Here is a 17001-nt window from a genome sequence, read left to right on the forward strand (position 1 = left end):
CACCCTCTTTCCCTACCTGCCCCCAGCTAAGCGACCTCATTGGTTAAGATTGAACTTGGTTCTATCATAATTCTCAAGTTTAACTTGAGACTGTTTGAAGAAGTACATCTTAGCCTGGGCTCCCTCTTAAGAGGGAGAAAAACTGTTGGAAATCTTCAAGGTCCAGCAAAAGCTGCAGGAAGAGCCCTTTTGCTTGGGAAATCCAAGGCAGTGCCCCATCACCAGTGGATCCAGCTCTGCCAGATTGTTAGTCAACAGAAATAAACCCACATACATCTGATGACTCTCTTACAGCGCTTTCAGGCTTACTGTGCACAAGGAGTTTCATTTCTAAGAAGGGAGCTACAAATGGCTCAGGTTAGCCATCCTGGTGAATTCACCCCCTGGCCACTGTTGCAAACTTATACCAAGCTAAGGCTCGCTGGCTAGCCATGTTCATGGTGCTAACAGCATTTGTTGAGCATCTGTCAGGCAGGATGCTAGGCATACAGCAAACTCCACCCTGTTCTTGACCTTGAAGGGGAGTCAGGCAAGCAGGAGTGGGAAGTTCCTGTAGCCACACAGCTGGGAAAGGTCTGCCCTGGGAGGGTCAGGGGAGACTGTGGAAAGTTAAGAAGTGAGCCAGCCTTTGAAGCTGGTGCCCCAGCTGCCTCAAACATTAAGGTTGTGCCAGGCAGAGGGAATGCCAACATTTCTCCCATCAGAAGTGAAACTCTTGAGAGCCCAGGTATAGTTGAGGATCATTTTGGAATTGTCTCAACCTGGAGTGACTGCAACAGCATGTGTAGTCTGGAATACCTTTGAGAGAGAAAGAAGGCACTATCAGTAATTATACCAGGACAGAGGACAGCTACCTGAACCCAGCTACTCTGGGAATTGGGATCCTATGACTAACCTGCAGAACACTTGAGGCCTATGTCTGTCTCCCTGAGTGAAGTGTCTCCCTCTACTGGTCAGAGGAGAAACAGCAGGTCATTTGTTGTCTTTTTTTTTTTTTTTTAAGGGTGGAAGACAAATACAAATGCCATCTGCCATTGCAATCATTCTGAAACTACAGTGCAGAAAAATGTTTGTACTTGTGTCCCTGATAACCATTTTAGGACTATCATTAAGCCCTGTTATTGAACCATAAAGATGCTGGTGTTTTCTTTATATTCAAATTGGTACCTTTTGAGGCAAATGCTCAGGAAAAGCAACAAATTGAATCTTGAACTTGAAAAGAACTGCTGGTTTGTCTTGCGCTCTTCATGCATGACAGAATTCACTGCCTTTACACAGTGTTCTAGCTAGCCTTGTTTTCCCTCCTCACCTTCCCTGCAGAACAAGCAGCAGAGATACAATCAGCTTCTCTGAGGGCTTTGCCCAGGTAGCTCATTTTAGACACAATGCCCTTTATTTTCTTGGAAAAAGAAGTCTTCATCATAAACAGACGTTTCAGGTGTTGGCCGTGCACCCAGGTGCCTCAGCCAGACTCCCTGCTTTTCCTCCTGGGGTTGCCTCTCCCTGGGTCCTTCCCTGGATGCTCAGAACAGGGCAGCACAGGCACAGCCTGCTACTCCAGAGCTTGGGCCACACAGCAGGTTTTCTGGGACAGTGCTAGTCTCTGCGTTCTTTCCCATTGTCTACACAAGGACCGGTAGATGGCAGGCAGTGTGTTCTGGTCCTAGATGGCAGAATGCAAGACAGTGGCGTTACCTGAAAAGTAGCATGTGATCCAGAGACACGGGGGCCCTGGGTGAGTAGGCAGAGCAGGTCAGGGATGCCCTGAGTCCACACCATTGTGGAGCCCAGCACCCTGCTCTAGTTAGGCTCCAGCAGGGCAGGCCCATCTGTGTTGTCAGCCACTGAGCCTGCAGCACCTAACTCTGTGGCAGGCCCGAGGGCTGCTTGGGGACAGTATCTGATGGGCCCCCACAGCATAGGTGATGGCGGGCACAGGTTCCTCTCGTGCTGATTGCTGTGTCCTGGGCTCCACAGCGCCAGGTAGGCATGTCACTGAAAATGCCTTTCCCCAACACAACCCCCGCCTCCTTCCAGCTCCCCCATTGGCCCCAAGCTTAGTTTACGTTCTAGGCCAGACATCTTTGTGGCCTTGGCTGGTGATGGCCAGTGGTTGTTCCCAAACTTCTCTGAAAAACACCCATACTGTTCTTGCACTCCCCCCTGCTCACAATAGCCAGTCTGGGAGTGGGACAGTGGGTCTTCTGGCCCATGCCAGAAGTTTCCAGTGTCGGGGGTCTCAACACGCACATGATCTCAAAGTGAGATCTACAAATATAAGTTCTCCTCCAACTTCTTAACTGTGAGTGTATACTTAGCCCTGTCGTTCCCTGGAAGCAAGTCATGTCCAGCCTCCAGGTCCCCTCTCTGTCCTGTGGCAGGGTGCATCTCAGCTCCTCAAGTGTCCTGCAGGGTACTGCTCATCCCATCCTGCCTGCAGAGCAATGGGAAGTTTCACCCTGTGGTCCCAGAGCCCGAGCTCAAACTGAGAGCATCCTCAACACCTAAGGACAGTGCCTGTCTGCTCTGACGTTTGTAGCCTTCATCCTGTCCTGCTGTCCCCACACTCTCATTTCACCTCTACAACTGCTTCCACTGACATGTCACTTACTAAAAGGTCTCTTCCTGAGTCACACTGCATGTGCTACAAACCTAATGTCTGGGAGCTCATTTGACCTTCCCCAAACTCCTTCATGCAAGCTCCAGAGGAGATGCTTGGCTCCTTGATTCAGGAAGGAAGCAGAAGTTCCAGGAGTTCCAGTCTGGCTCTGGGTTAGAACACTTGTCTTTTGTCTCCTAGCCCTGGTCTCATGTCCCCCTGTGGGACTGCCCCTTCAGCTCTCATCTGCCTCCTCACTTTGTAGATAACAAGGCAGGTTGACTGTCCCATGGGTAAGATGGGACCTGGCTGTCCTCTGGGAAGCATGGAGAGGCCCCAGGGCAGCCCCTCAGGGAGCGTGGGGAAGCAGGAAGGTTGAGGCCCTGGGCCACAACCTGCAAGTTGTGCATGGCTTGATGCCTGCTCTGCCCATGACCCGCTCCTTCACTCCTCCCCCAAAACCCTCATTTGAGAAGTTTAAAGAGATGCTGTGTGGTGCCCTGGATGTCCCAGGGAACTGGAGGGAATTAACTCTCAACAGAGGCTCGGACTTGTGGAAGTTCTTCCCACCCATAAGGACAGTTTCCTCTTGGTTGTGACAGATGCTGTCCACACTGACACAGGGACAACCTATTCCCAGAAAATCCTGATGACCTGTTTCCCACGCCAGCTTCCGGCAAACCTCACAGCTGTCCCACTGGCCTCTCAAAGGGCCTTTCAGGACCAGTCCATGTCCTTACCCCAGCCCTGAGCCCAGAACCCTGTATGGTGTGTGATCACCAAACGCTTGTTAGTGCAGAGGACAGAGGTACTAACTGACAGGGGTAGAGACTTTATTCAGTGCTCCGAGTACGCTCAGACCCCACAGCTGAAGTGGCCTGGTGCTAGTCTGCCTGCAGTCCACACTGCTGTGCTCCATGCTCCGCCATCACTGCTTGCTCTGAACATCCAGGGCACATGGGCTCCTGGATGAAACAGAAGTCCTCCCCACCAGCTGCTGTTGAAAGGAAGCAGAATTGGTGGAGTTTGATTTCCTTCATATTTGACTCTGCTCCCCTTCTGCTAATTCCAGAAAAGGCTTGAGCACTGGATGTAGTTTGAGGTGGTCCCCAGAACTGGCCTTTCCAATCAGACAGCTGTCGGATTTGCACATCCTGAGGCCACTGCTGTCGGCAGCTCATCTGCCAGCTGGGCAGAACTGCTCTCCCAGGTCACCAAGCCCCTCCCGCAGGCACATGGAAGAGGGGGTTACAGGTACAGTTCCCGTACAGTTCAGCTACAGGGAAGCCAGAAAGCTCTCTCCATTGCTCAGTGTGCTGGGCTTTGGCCCAGCTGAGCTTCACCGTCCCCGGCTGAGCTTCGCCCTTGCTAGATGCACACTCCTGCCACCAGGAGAGCAGCTGAAGGCACACGAGAGCAGGGAAATCACTTTTCTCTTCTTTTATTTCTGAGTTCTGTGCAAAAACCTAGTGACAGCTGTCTCATTTAAAGCCAGCCACCTGTACTTCTGGGGATGGGATGAGATGCAGAGAATGAGATTCTCAGTGTCTATATTTGATTATCATGTCCTTTCTAATAGGAATTTTATTAGCAGTTGTCTTGTGAAATTTTTCTACTTACGTAATCCTTCTCCTTTTTAAGCCATAATAGCTGTCTTGTACTAACCACACACTTTGCATTCTGAACCGGGGATACCCTCCTCCCCAAAACCATTGTAAAACATGACCCTTGAACCTGAAGCTCCCATTTCAAGATGGAACGATTAATGCTCTGATTTTCACCAGCTGTCTAATAAGCACGGCTTATTCACCGGCACTTCCTCATAATTGAAATTCAAAGGAAGGAGCCTAAAACATCAATGTGTTCAGAATAAAAGATGGAATCACTTTAAGTGTGGTACTTACTGAAATTGAGTGACTTGTAAAGTTTTAATACATGTAACATGGTCATACAGACTGTCCAACGACCACACAACTTGTTCCTCGCTGTGTGATGAGCAGGCGCTTCCCAGCCAGGCCTGGGAGCCTTCCCCAGCATCCCAGAGACACCTGCAGACTGGGGGCTGGCGGCTACTGGCAGGGGTCTTCCAGCAGCTTAGCAGTGGAGCAGAGCAGCAGGGGGCTCCCCACCCCACCCCCAGCATCTACCGTCTTCCTTCTGCACTACCACTTGGTAAAACACATGCACAGAATGGCTTCATTTTTAAACAGGAGCCTTGCCTTTGATCTTAGCCTCCCTAACAGCTCCCTAAAAATGATCCTCTCTGGCACATTTACTGAGGCTGTTGCCGTGTGCTAGTGGGGATATATTGTTGGAGACACACAGGATGGGGGTGGGACAGAGGAATCCAAATTCTGTGGCACTGAGGGATCTTTTCTCACTGAAATACCTCCAGTCCCACCCTGTGGTACCCATGGTGCTTAGAACAAAGGAGAGAAAACTCAATGTGGGCAACCTCGAGTTCCTCGGAGATGCTCTAAGATACCCCAAAATTCTTTAGCCACCCCAGGAAGAAAGGGAGGGAGAAAAGGGAGTAGGAAGGTAGAAAAGAAAAGAAAGGAGAAAAAAATCATTCTCAAATTATAATTTAGAAGAAAAATTAGCAACTTCTAGACTTTTTTCCCCCAGTATTGGAAATTGAACCAAGAGGCTCTATACCACTGAATTGCCTCGCCAGCCCTTTTGATTTTTTTATTTTATTTTATTTTATTTATTTTATTTTATTTTTTGAGAGAGGATCTTGCTAAGTTTCCAGGGCTGGCCTTAGAAAACTTGGAATCCCTCTGCGTCAGCCCCCAAGTGGCTAGGATTACAGGCATGTACCACCATGCCCAGCTCTAGACTGACTTTATACAGTCAGTTAATTCAGTTATTACCACTAAATATGAGCTTGTCAATAGAGGTTCATTCTAAGCAAATTAAAAATGTTATTTCATTAAAACTCCCAAATATTCTATGAATCGGGTGTTGTTTCCATTTTACAGATGGACACTGAGCACAGAGGAGCTTCTTGTGCGGACCCAGGGCTCTCTGTCTCCAAAGCCCAGGCTCTTAAATGCACCACTGCATGGGGCTTTCCTCTGGGCTTCAGATGCTCTGCACTCTGCAGGGGCAGCAGCAGAACTGCTAGGCCAAAGCCCTTACACCCTCACCTGTCAGGACGTCCTCTCCTCCGTGTAGGGATGGAGGTAGAGGCCCACAGTGGCCCTGGACCATCACTGTATTAAATCTGTGAGATGCAAGATAAGTAACCAGAACACATACTGTGATCATTTGTCTTCTTTGCATCCAGGGAAGGAGGGGACTAGGTGACAGCAGAGGGAAGAAGGAGTGGGAAAAGCCCAAGTCAAATTCTCTGGTTGTCAAGAGAGAAAGCAGCTCTGGAACTATGTCCATGGGTACAATGAAGATCCCAGCACCTGTGGCTCAGTGGCCATGTCTGGGTCTGCATGGACTCCCATAGCAGGTGCCTACCTCCTCCTCACCATGAAGAGGGTGGACCCCATCTCTACGTGCAAGCCGTGAACACCCCATACTCAGGAGTGGGGGTTCAAGTCTTCTCTAGCTGCATAAGGGGGCCGGTGAGGTTTCAAGTGTCCATCAACAGCTAGCCAAGCACCTGGGAGGAGTGTTTTAGAACCCAGGCAAGAACTGTCCTCCCAGTGGCAACTGGCCCCTGCTCATCTGGAGACACTCGGGAACCAGCAGGGTTAGACTTTGTGTATTTGCGGCCCTGATGAAGGAAGCAGCCTCTTCCCCCCTCTGCAGGAGGGAGTGGATCACTAAGAAAGCAGAGCTGGTTTGCTGGGTCACGGGCCCTTCACTGGAGGATCTGAAGACTGGGATTTTGGTGTCACGAAGCACCATCTTCTCACTGGAAATCCAATGTCATTGAACCAGACTGAACAGAGCTCACAAGCTCCACCCCAGCCAAGTTCTTTTGCTAGGGCTCTTTTGAACAACACTATAAATTCCACATACCAAATCTGGAAGGAATTGGGTTCCAGAGTCTTTTCTCCTGGGTTTAGAATTATACTTAAAGCATTTATGCTGAGGTTTTGTTTTTGTTTTTCACCTTCATTCAGACTCACTTGACAATTAAGGGACTCCTTAGAGAGAAAGGACATGCTTGCCAGCAGGGGACACCTGGTTCCTGTCATCCTGGGGGTAGCGTTGAGCCTTGCGGGCCCTGAGAGGACCAGCAGTGCCATCTTGTGGGGTGATCTCAGCACCTGAAGTCAGGCCACAGGAACGAAGCCCTTGACTGTCAGGCTTTGAAGAATAACAGGGCAGAGGGACGTAAGTGGGGCAAGGCTGTCCCTCTGCTCACTAGCCACGCTCGTTGTTATTTTGGTGTCCAGAAAATTAAAAAGCCCAGTAAAGTAAGACCAGATCAGGAAGATATTTCAAGAACTAAAAATAGCAGGAAAGCATTTGTTTTCCGGCTGTTTACTAGAAAGTGATCATGAAAGCCCCTCAGATGGGAATAGACTTTTCCATAAATTTCATGAAAACACAAAGCCACATGTTCAGAGCAAAGTCAAAGAAGAGTTTCAGAATTTGTTTCTGGGTTGCCTTAAGAACCCACACTTCCATTAGGAGGGTGGGTAGAAGGAAGGCTTTCCAGAGAATGGCCACAAGAGGCGGCCCCACCTCACCCACCCACCCAAACTGGGTGCCACACAAGCCCCCCCACCCCACCCCCCAATCTCGTTCACTTCGCACTGGTGAATACTAACTAAAACATGCCCTTCTTCCTGAAACTGAGCTCTCTGTTCTCTTACACAGATATGCACACTCATGTGCACACATGCAGAGCTCAGTGGCCATGTCTGGGTCTGCATGGACTCCCACAGCAGGTGCCTGCGCCTTGCCCTAGGCGCTCAGAACCTCTACTGTGGAGAGGCACTTGGAGTCCTTGGTGGACTTTAATTGTCCCCATCTGTTCTGCCTGGTGCAGAGGAGGGCACAGTGTTGTCAATTGAAGCATGGGAATGATTTTGAAGCCCCCACAGAGATGATCACATTCTTTCCAGCCGGTGCTCACCCACCTGACCCACCAGCAGATGGGAACACACTGGAAATGTCCACTAGTAGGACTGGATCTGGTATGACAGCACCCTCTCCCCCCTCTGTTGACATGGCACAGATACCCTCATGGGCTTCCTGGTCTTGGAGCAGCCTGACGCTCCTCCCAAGCGTGCTGCTGATGAACTAGGGCTTTGCTATGGTTTGGCCTCAGATAAGCTCCTTTCCATGGAACTGAGTGGCTTTGCTTTAGAAAGTGAAATTGAGATTCTGCACATAGCTTCATACCCCACCCCTGGATCATTGGGCAACTTGGACTTGCAGGGAGATTTTAGGGGAATATCCTTTCTGAACACTGACTACTTTTGTACCAGGAAGAGAGGGAAGTGGCACATGATGGGCCCCTTCCCAGCTCCCGATGGCACTATGCACCACTGACCACTGTCATCAGTGGGTGGTGTTCCTTTTGTCCCTGTTTCATGGGCTGCATCGAGAGTGGGAGTGGAGGAGGAGCTGGTGGCCCATCCCTGACGGCCCCTCACCCTCTCCTCCAGCCCTCTTCCCTAGGGTCCCCTGACAGTTCTCAGGGTGCTCGGCCACCGTGCTACTTGCATTTGTTTCTTCTTGTCTTCAGTGGGCTAGGAAGCTAAGTTGCTGCCTAAACCCTGTCAAACCCTTGTCAGGTGGGGTTGTGTTGTCATTGTCATCGTCACCATCCACAGCTAACATTGATGGAGTGCTTTCTGTGTGCTAAGCAGTGTGTGTGTGTGTGTGTGTGTGTGTGTGTGTGTACTCATAAGCATACAGTCACCTGGTGTGGTAGGGTCTGCTGCTAGCCCATTCCACAGAGGAGGAAACCTAGCCTCAGAAAGGCCAAGCACCCGCCCACCAGCTGGTCCCTGGCAGACTCAGATTTGAACATAGATGTCTGACAGCAGAGCCCACCTGGAAGGTGTGGGTTTGCCACCTTTCCTCCTGTCCTTCCACGTAAACCTGACCACTGCATCTTGACTGGTCAGTTAGGAAAGCACTGTATTCCTGAAGCCTGGGAACAGAGACCTATGAGGTGGGTAGAGTGTGGCCTGAGAGTCCCCAAGCTCTGCCCCGGGACCTTGAACACATTTACAACGCCCTCTGACCCTCCGTTTCCGCCTTCAAATAGAAATCACACCTGCTGAGGAGACTCAGGTGAGCAGAAGTATTCTGCATTCCAATTAAGTGCTACAGACATAAATGATAGTTTTAAGAAAAAAACTTCATTTCACATTAGAAAATGAATGTTTAGATAGACTTAATGTACTAGCTGGTTGAACAAGAGACTCTTATATTGCATTTAGATGACTATCTGTACTCCAAATCATAGAAGACAGACCTATAATTTGAGGTCCCTTAAAATGAGGGGGTGGGCTCCTGGCCACACTCATGTACCCTGGATGGCCTTTGTCCCAAGTCTGGCTCCCAGCACTTAGCTATTGTATAGCTTTCAGGAAAATTATTGACCATCTCTGATTTATCATCCTTATCTGGAAAATGGAGAGGTGAACCCTCCCTGCTATGTAGAATCCTGTTTGGGGTGATGGAGGGCTTTGCATTTTTCCAAGAAACACCTCCACTGGCTCTTTTAGAAGGTGTCCATGTGAATAGGAAAAAGCATTTGCAGAAAATGAACCCATGTCAAAACTAACCTGAAAATGGTTCTGCCTGTGCCGCCATCTCGGCCTTCCCTAGGACCTGCGCTGCGCCTGGGTTTCCAGGCTTACTGATGTGCATGCGTGCATGGTGTGCATCTCCCCCTCCCCAAATCCTCTCACAGGGTAGCACCCCGACCCCAGTCCTTATCAGCCTGCTTGGGAAGGACAGGCTGACCAGTCCAAGGGCAGTGAACCCTCCCTGCTGTGCAGAATCCTGTTTGGGGTGGCGAGGGCTTTGCATTTTTCCAAGGGCGGTGCAGCACACCCCAGGGTGAAGGGGGACCTCACACCACTGGCTGAGGAGAAGAGGGCACTGGGTAGGCTGCCCCAAGCACAGCAGCCTAGCAGTAGCCATGCTGTGTGACAATTATTAGCCGTGGGTCCTTTCATAATCATTTGCTCAGGGAGAGCAGTGTCAACGTGGGTGCCCTGTGAGGACAGGGTGGGTACCTGTGGGGCGATGGGGAGGTTCTGGGCGATGCTGGAAACCACACTGGAATGCATTAGGGAGGGGCAGCCTGCAGGAGTGAAGGAATTTGAAGCCACCCCTGAGCCTGCAAGGGGATGTCCCAGAGGCTATGGCAGACTTCCTCAAATTTGGCAGGGCTGTCCCACTGAAGAGGGTAGACCCGGGGAAGGGCCTACGGGCAGAGTACAGGAGCCCTAATTCACGTCACCGAGACCCTTGGCCTGTAGAAGCACAAGAGCACTCCTGTCAGCCCTAAGTTCCCATCTGGCCCTTAAGGCCAGAGGTGTGGCTTGAACCTCTCAGAGGCGGGGCAGAAATGCCGAGTTGTTGGGACCCCTACTGACAGGAAATCTTCGTGAAGTCCTAGAACACTCAAAAGTCTTCCTGGTGATTTATCTATTAATCACATGTTGAGAGGGTAGTAAGTGGGGCATGAATACAGTGTGTTGGAATTGACTTCAGTCATTGCTGCTTTGGAGTCCAGCGGAGTTTAAGAATGTGAATTCATTGGGCTGGGGATGTGGCTCAAGCGGTAGCGCGCTCGCCTGGGTTCGATCCTCAGCACCACATACAAACAAAGATGTTGTGTCCGCCGAGAACTACAAAATAAATATTAAATTCTCTCTCTCTCTCTCTCTCTCTCTCTCTCTCTCTCTCTCACACACACACACACACACACACACACACACACACACACTCTTTCTAAAAAAAAAAAAAAAAAAAAGAATGTGAATTCAGGTTCTCGGCCTTCGGGACTCTAGGGGAACTGAGTCCCTGAGCTCAGTGTTGATGTCAGCTGCTCTCTGGGGTGGGAGGGCGCCACTCCCTAAGTGCTGCTCCCTAAGTGCTGTTTCTGGCACTTCATCCTGTCTGTCTGTGGGTCCATAAAATGCCAAGCTTTGCTCACCAAGGAAATTTAGAGAATAAGGAACAGGGAAGACCAGTCAAGACCAGTGACCCTGTAGAGGGTTTGACGTGGTCATTATCAGGTGAGACACGGGACCAGGCTCAGCACTGCCTCGTCCCCACTGGGCACAGCTTCAGTTCCTGCTGGTGTTGGGAAGTGTCCCCAGGACTCCAATCCAGACTGACTGACTCGCAGTGCCTTGGAGTTCAGTGAGTGTGTTGGGTGAGACTGCCAAGGCCTGAGGGTGCGGGGAACAAGGGAGGACAGTCTTCCCTGTCTCCGTTTCCTGAGAGAGAATAATGGTGCATCTTCAAAACAACACCTGTCAGACGATCTCATCAGATTACATAAATCCTCAAAGCAGCTCTCACGCTGTATAGAACCTGGAAAGTAGGTTACCCTGGGCACGGGCCCTGGTGGAATCTAATGTGCCAGTGTTTCCCAAGCACAGCGGTGCACCTGACTTTTTACCAGGGGTCCTTGTTTAAACTACCCCCAGCCTCCTCCTCGTGGCTAGAAGGCTCTGCACGTGCAAGCACAATTCTTAATTTTTGAAGTATCATTTTAAAGTAAAAGCCTTGCCTGCGAGCATGCCTCATATGCAGGAATTAGCTTCATTTCTTTTACTACTTTATTTCTGACTGGCACCAAACAGAGGCATGGGAGAAGAGCAACGGAGGATGGAGCCTTTGAGGCGTTACTGATGCCCTACCCTTGAGCCTGCTAGTCTAATAGAACGCACAGTGTTTGGGTCGCGCCCAAAGTCTGCTCTGCACACAGCTCATCCCCCAGTCCTATCACTGTCCCTGCTACGGACCAGAATCAGCCCTCAGGGGAGCACATAGGTTAGGTCCACACCCTTTCTGTACTTCTCCTTTAAGCTGTGGCCATCAGACCCTGAGTCACGCCGACCACTCCTCAGTCTCAAACTCCAACCCCAACAGGGTGAACAGAGCCTGCCGTGGCTGCAACGCTGAGACACAGGGTTGGTGTGGCCGCAGCCACTTCCTGAGCCACTGTGGCAGACACCGTGCACACACCTGCCCTCCCTCCAGTCCACTTGACTCCCTGGAGCCCCGGTGGGCTCCGGTGACGGGAGAGCTTGCGTGATGCTCTTGATGCATGCCCATCGCTACCGATGGGTGCCCATCATGTGTGATCTGGATGCGCACAGATAGGCAGTGTACATTTTAAGACATATATCCCCAAAGTAGGCTTGAAAGGTGATACTTGAATTTTTACTTCTTTATTCATCAGTATTTACTCATTTAAAAATATTTAATGATAATTCAATATGAAAATTTAATATTTACTTCTGTGGTGCTTAATATTTACCATTTCCAGATTCCTTTCCAAAGGGATATCCCCACCCTGTGGGAGGCCACTGCTGTGGGAACCCTGTAACCTGTCCCCTCCTGTCTTCCCTAACCCAGAAGTGTCCATCAATTTTAGGTATAATGATCCAGAAATTCCCTCCCCCGAAGCCTAGCTAGCCACATTGTGCAGAACATAACACAAAGCTGGCCGCACCCAGCGCAGCTGCACCCCATGGAGCCTTCCTCTCCACTGTCACCCGATTGTTGTCAGAGCATGTTCTTTACTCTGAGTTCCTTACACGTTTCACTGACTGTCTCCCTTAATGAGCAAGAGCCAAAGGGCAGCTAAACCTCGGCAGGTGGGCAGGGGTGTGTTGGCTGGGCTAGAGGCCCAGGAGTGGCCTCCTGTGGGTGCTCCCGCAGACAGCCCTGGGATGACTGGACTGGGGTCATTCCTACTGCTAAGTTCTGCTTCAGCCCTAAGTCTGAAGGCCACTAAGCAGCCATGATGGGACCATCTCATTGAGAGGCTCCCAGGGCAGCTGGAGGCTCAAATTATTAAGAAAAGCATGTGCATCTGTCCACAGACAGGGACCGCATGTTAACAGTGGTCATCACCAACATGCTTTGGTTTGTCTCCTCTTCATGAAGGACCATATGCTACTAGGGTGCCATATTCTGCCCTCTCAATACCGTTGACAGTTTGGGAAGATGGGTATTAATTTACAGGTGAAAAAGTGACAGCTGCCATCATAAGGGCCTTGAGTCCATGATGCTTGGTGGTCCACAGGTGCCAGGAGCTTGCATCGGTTGTGGGGTCTCACTGGTTAGAAGTTTCTGGAACTCATGGACTCCATGGGGACACTGGGCAGGGAAGCCCCTTGTGGAGAGGGAGGGAAATTCACCCCAGAGCCAAGCTACTTCCCTGTTTCCACAATCCCACCAAATCAGAACTGCCCAGCTTCCTCACAGTGAGAATTTGAGGACTGACCGAAAAACAAGCCAAAAGAAGTTCTTTGAGGCTGTGTCTTCTGCCACCTGTTTTCCTCTCTCACTCTTTGCTTGGACTCACTTCAGAGCAAAGCTTCCTAGTGGCCTTTCCAAAGGGCCTTCAGACTTAGAGCCCCACCACCTGGTGCTTGTGGACACCAGCACCCAGGGAGGGGTCTGCTCCCATCCTCCTTGGGCCTCTTCAGTCCCGAAGCCTCCGTCGTTCCAGCCTTCTGAGGCCTGCCTGTTAAACCCGCCTTTCCCTCCTTGTTTTCCAGCCCGCCTAAACCGACCGTGTTCATCTCGGGAGTCATCGCCCGGGTAAGCTCACCTGTCCGCCCTGCAGCACCTGCAACACCCACGCCGTGCATCAGATGGGAGCATCACACTGCCTCCCCATGCTGGTTCTTGGGAACCCCTCCTAGACTAACCCGCAGTGCTGCGCACCCCCTCCCCACCCACCCGGGGCCTGTGACTTTCTTTTTTGTCCCGTTTCCTTCATGCAGCACGTTTCTGCTGCAGAGGGGACCTGGCTGCCCCGTGGTCAGGGACCACCTGCCTCTGCCCCTGCCCTCTGCAGACAGCCAGGGCTCCAGAAACCATGCCCCAGGTCAGGCGTTCTTCAGTGACCTCAGCTAAAAGTTTTCTCACATTTTTAAATGACTTTAAACGTCAACATAAGAATCATGTCACGACACAAGAGAATTTAAGAAATACAACTTGGTGTCCATGAATAGCTTTAGTAGCACACAGCTACGTCGTCCACTATGTCCTAGAGATGGCTCTTTCTTCTGCCCTCTGCCGAGTTAAACCCATGGTTTAGTTGCACCCTAACCCTTCGAATCCCCCTCATCCGGGGAGACTACACTCTGCCTGTCTGCGGGCTCTCTCCATAATGCCACCTGGGCTCTGCTGCTCTCCGCACATCCAGGTCCTGATCACGCCATGCCTGAAGAAAGGGCCACTAGTGAGGTCAGCTCTGTGATGGAGCTGTAGCCACAGCCATCCAGACACCCTGGGGCAGACAGACATGTCTGCCACACCAGCACAAGTGTGAGGCCACCCTGTGGCCAGGCTCCACCAAGCACACCAGGGCTTTCGCCCACCCCAGCCCCGTCACAGCCCACTGTTGGTGCAAGAAGCCAACTGACCCCCCACCCCCTGGAAAACAGCCAGGCCCCTTCTCCTGTGCCTTTCTTTCCCCACCAGCACCCAGGCCTGGCCCACAGCCATGATGGCAAATCTGAGGCTCAGGTTTTGGTCCTTTCTTGCCCCTAATGTGGATGATCACAAAGATCTAGCAGGGGAAGCTGCCAGCACCCAGCTCAGGGCAGAGCCAGTCCTGTTGTGCATCTGTCTGGTGACCTGGGGCAGAGCCAGCGAACACAGTCTCTGTGCTGCCCTCCCCACCGGCCCCTGGTCCTGAGGCTCCCTGAGAGCCTCGGCTCCCAGCCACAAGAGAGGGGCTCCTCGCTGCTGAGAGGTCACTGCCCCATTGCCCCTCAGCCTCTGCTCTCCCTGCAGGAAACCAGTGGACGCTGGGTGTGGGGCCCTGGCACCTAGCCCACCCTTTCACAGTGGCTCATTTCTGTCTCCGACAGGGTGACAAGGACTTCCCCCCAGCAGCTGCACAGGTGGCTCACCAGAAGCCTCACGCCTCCATAGACAAGCACCCTTCCCCCAGGACCCAGCACATCCAGCAGCCTCGCAAGTGAACGAGCACCTGCACCCCGACACCCCAGCAGTCCTGGCTTCGCTTCCCTGTGACGTCCCCAGTGGAGACCCAGCACCTTCTCCAAGAGCTGCTCAACCTGGGAAATCTAAGACAAAGCCAAGCACCCCTTCCTTTGTCTTAAATTTCCATATTTAAAATTAGAAACATTCAAACCCCAAATGGATTCTAGGAGTCTTGGCGGGATGTCATTGAAAAGATCCTCGCACCCTCCCCCAGAAGTGCCATTAGCAGAATTTGCTGAGACCCAAGTAAAATGAAGTCCTTCACCCTTTAGCCTAATTCTGTTTTCGCGGTGTTCTGAAGTCCTGCCTGTGGTCCTGAGAACAAGAGGGCACAGTGTGGCAAGATTCAGTAAGGTTAAGGAAAAGCGCAACCATTTCATGCTTTTTAGTAAAAACGTAACAGTCTGCATGGCCACGGGAGGGTATGACATAAGGGCTGGGCTGGCAGGTCGCAGGGAGGGCCTTTGAGCAGGCACCTGACACTGAATCCCCTCCCTGGGCAACAAGGGTCTCAGTTCAAGGTGCCCAAGCATCACAGGACACAAAGGAAAGCGATCGGCTCTGAAAAGGCTCTTTCTTTCCAGAGGCCATTGTGCTGAGGTCGTGGGCAGGGGATCCCAGGAGCACTTGCCCAGTGAGATCGTCCCAGTCCAGGCTCTGGGAAGAAGGAGGCAGACCTCAAGGTTCAGCAGTCACCTCTAGGGCTGCTCTGGCCTTCTGGAGGTGACCACCTCCCAGGGTGGAGGAGGACACAGCTAGCTCTGGGGTGCTTCACACAAGAGTTGAAAGCATGAGAGATGGGGTCAAGGCCTGCCCTTTGCCTCCCCAGGGATCACCACATCCCCCAGAGCGTGGTCTGTCTCCCTGAGACCAGAATCCCTCCTACCCAGGCACACATCCGCCTGCACCCACCCTTGCTTGGGCACATCAGATTGTGCAGTTTCTACACGTGTCTCCTGCCCCGAGATGCACTAGATTAGTCCTTGTCTTGAGGCTGTGGTGTGCTCTGCTTTTCCAAAAAAGCAGACATTAGAAGCTTCTGGAGCGCTGCTCAGGAGAGGGTGTGCCTGACCATCCCACCCACCAGCAGTGGAGTCTGCTGCAGGTCCAGGTGGCACTGTGGGCATCGTTCATGTGACCAGCCTTTCTGGTACCTTCTCCAGGCTTGTGTGCCAGGTGGCAAAAACCAAGGCAAGCTGGTCAGGGTCAGCTTGTCCTCTTCCCTGGGGGAGAAGCCCAGCACCACCTTGATGGGCAGCATTGGTTTCCTGGGATGCCAGGGCATAACCCTCAAGGCCCACGTTGCCAATTTCATATTTCTTAACCGCTGAAACATAGGTATGAACAGAGGGTGTCTTTGGAGACCCGGACTAGGCTGGCAGTACTGCCAGGGAACACGCCACAGGAGCAGCCTGCCCCTGTCTTGTTGAAAGGACCTCCTGCCGCCAGAGGCACGCCAGTTTTTCCAGAGGCACGTTCCATAAACTCCAAGCTAGATTGCACACGCGACTGTGGACTCTAGATCCCTGAAAGCAAGTGCTTTTCTGAATGAGTTTATCAATCGCCGACTGCAAGAATAACAGAGATTCTAATAAAGCTCCTGCATCAATTCTCATGGCTTGTTTCTCTCACATCTCAGAGATTCCCTTTTACATTTTCCTGGGGCTGCCAGGTGGTTTCAGTAGAAATACAAATGTGCATACGTGATGAATATTTTCAAAAAATCATTTCCCAGTCACAGATCTGAACTGTTGAACACCTGGCAACTGGAGCATAATCATCTACTGAGATTGGCAAAAAGTGGAAAAGCTTAATATAGTTGGTGGAAATGTATTACTTGGGCCCAGCAGCTGGGCTGGCCCTGTGCTGAGCAGGCCCATTGGGAACAGATTTTAAAGAGAATTACTCGTGGTAAGCCTAGGAATGGTGGTCGGTAGTTGGTTCTTTGTTATATGCCAAACATCTGCCTACATGAGAAGGTCTCCCAGAGGAGACCAGGAGGCAGACAACCCAGAGGTGCAGGACCAAGTCTGAGTTTGAGCTGGGAGGGACCCCTGGAATTTTCTCCCTGGAAGCTGCAGGGTCAGGATGGACCAAGCTTGGGTGTGGCCGTTATCACACAATGCAACTCCCTACAGCCCTCTCTGTCACATCCTGCTGCCTCTGGAAGCTGCTGTTTGTATGTGTGTGTCCCGCCTCCTGGGGACAGGGCTGAGGGTCTTACTCATTTTGTATCATGGGGCAGTCGATATTCTCCATCAATA

General features: G+C 51.5%; 1 protein-coding gene across 1 annotated transcript in view; it reads left to right on the forward strand.

Annotated features, from left to right (window-relative positions):
- Positions 1–16354, forward strand: part of DAP (death associated protein) — a 66544-nt gene extending 50190 nt beyond the window's left edge. The window contains exons 3-4 of the mRNA XM_081289988.1: positions 13279–13321; positions 14602–16354. Of these exons, the coding sequence (XP_081146114.1) occupies positions 13279–13321; positions 14602–14715 (157 nt within the window). The 3' untranslated portion in view covers positions 14716–16354. The remainder of the gene's footprint in view (positions 1–13278; positions 13322–14601) is intronic.
- Positions 16355–17001: the final 647 nt, after the last annotated feature.

This window comes from Spermophilus citellus (genome assembly GCF_964194105.1).
Source record: "Spermophilus citellus genome assembly, chromosome: 1".
Lineage (NCBI taxonomy): Eukaryota > Metazoa > Chordata > Mammalia > Rodentia > Sciuridae > Spermophilus > Spermophilus citellus.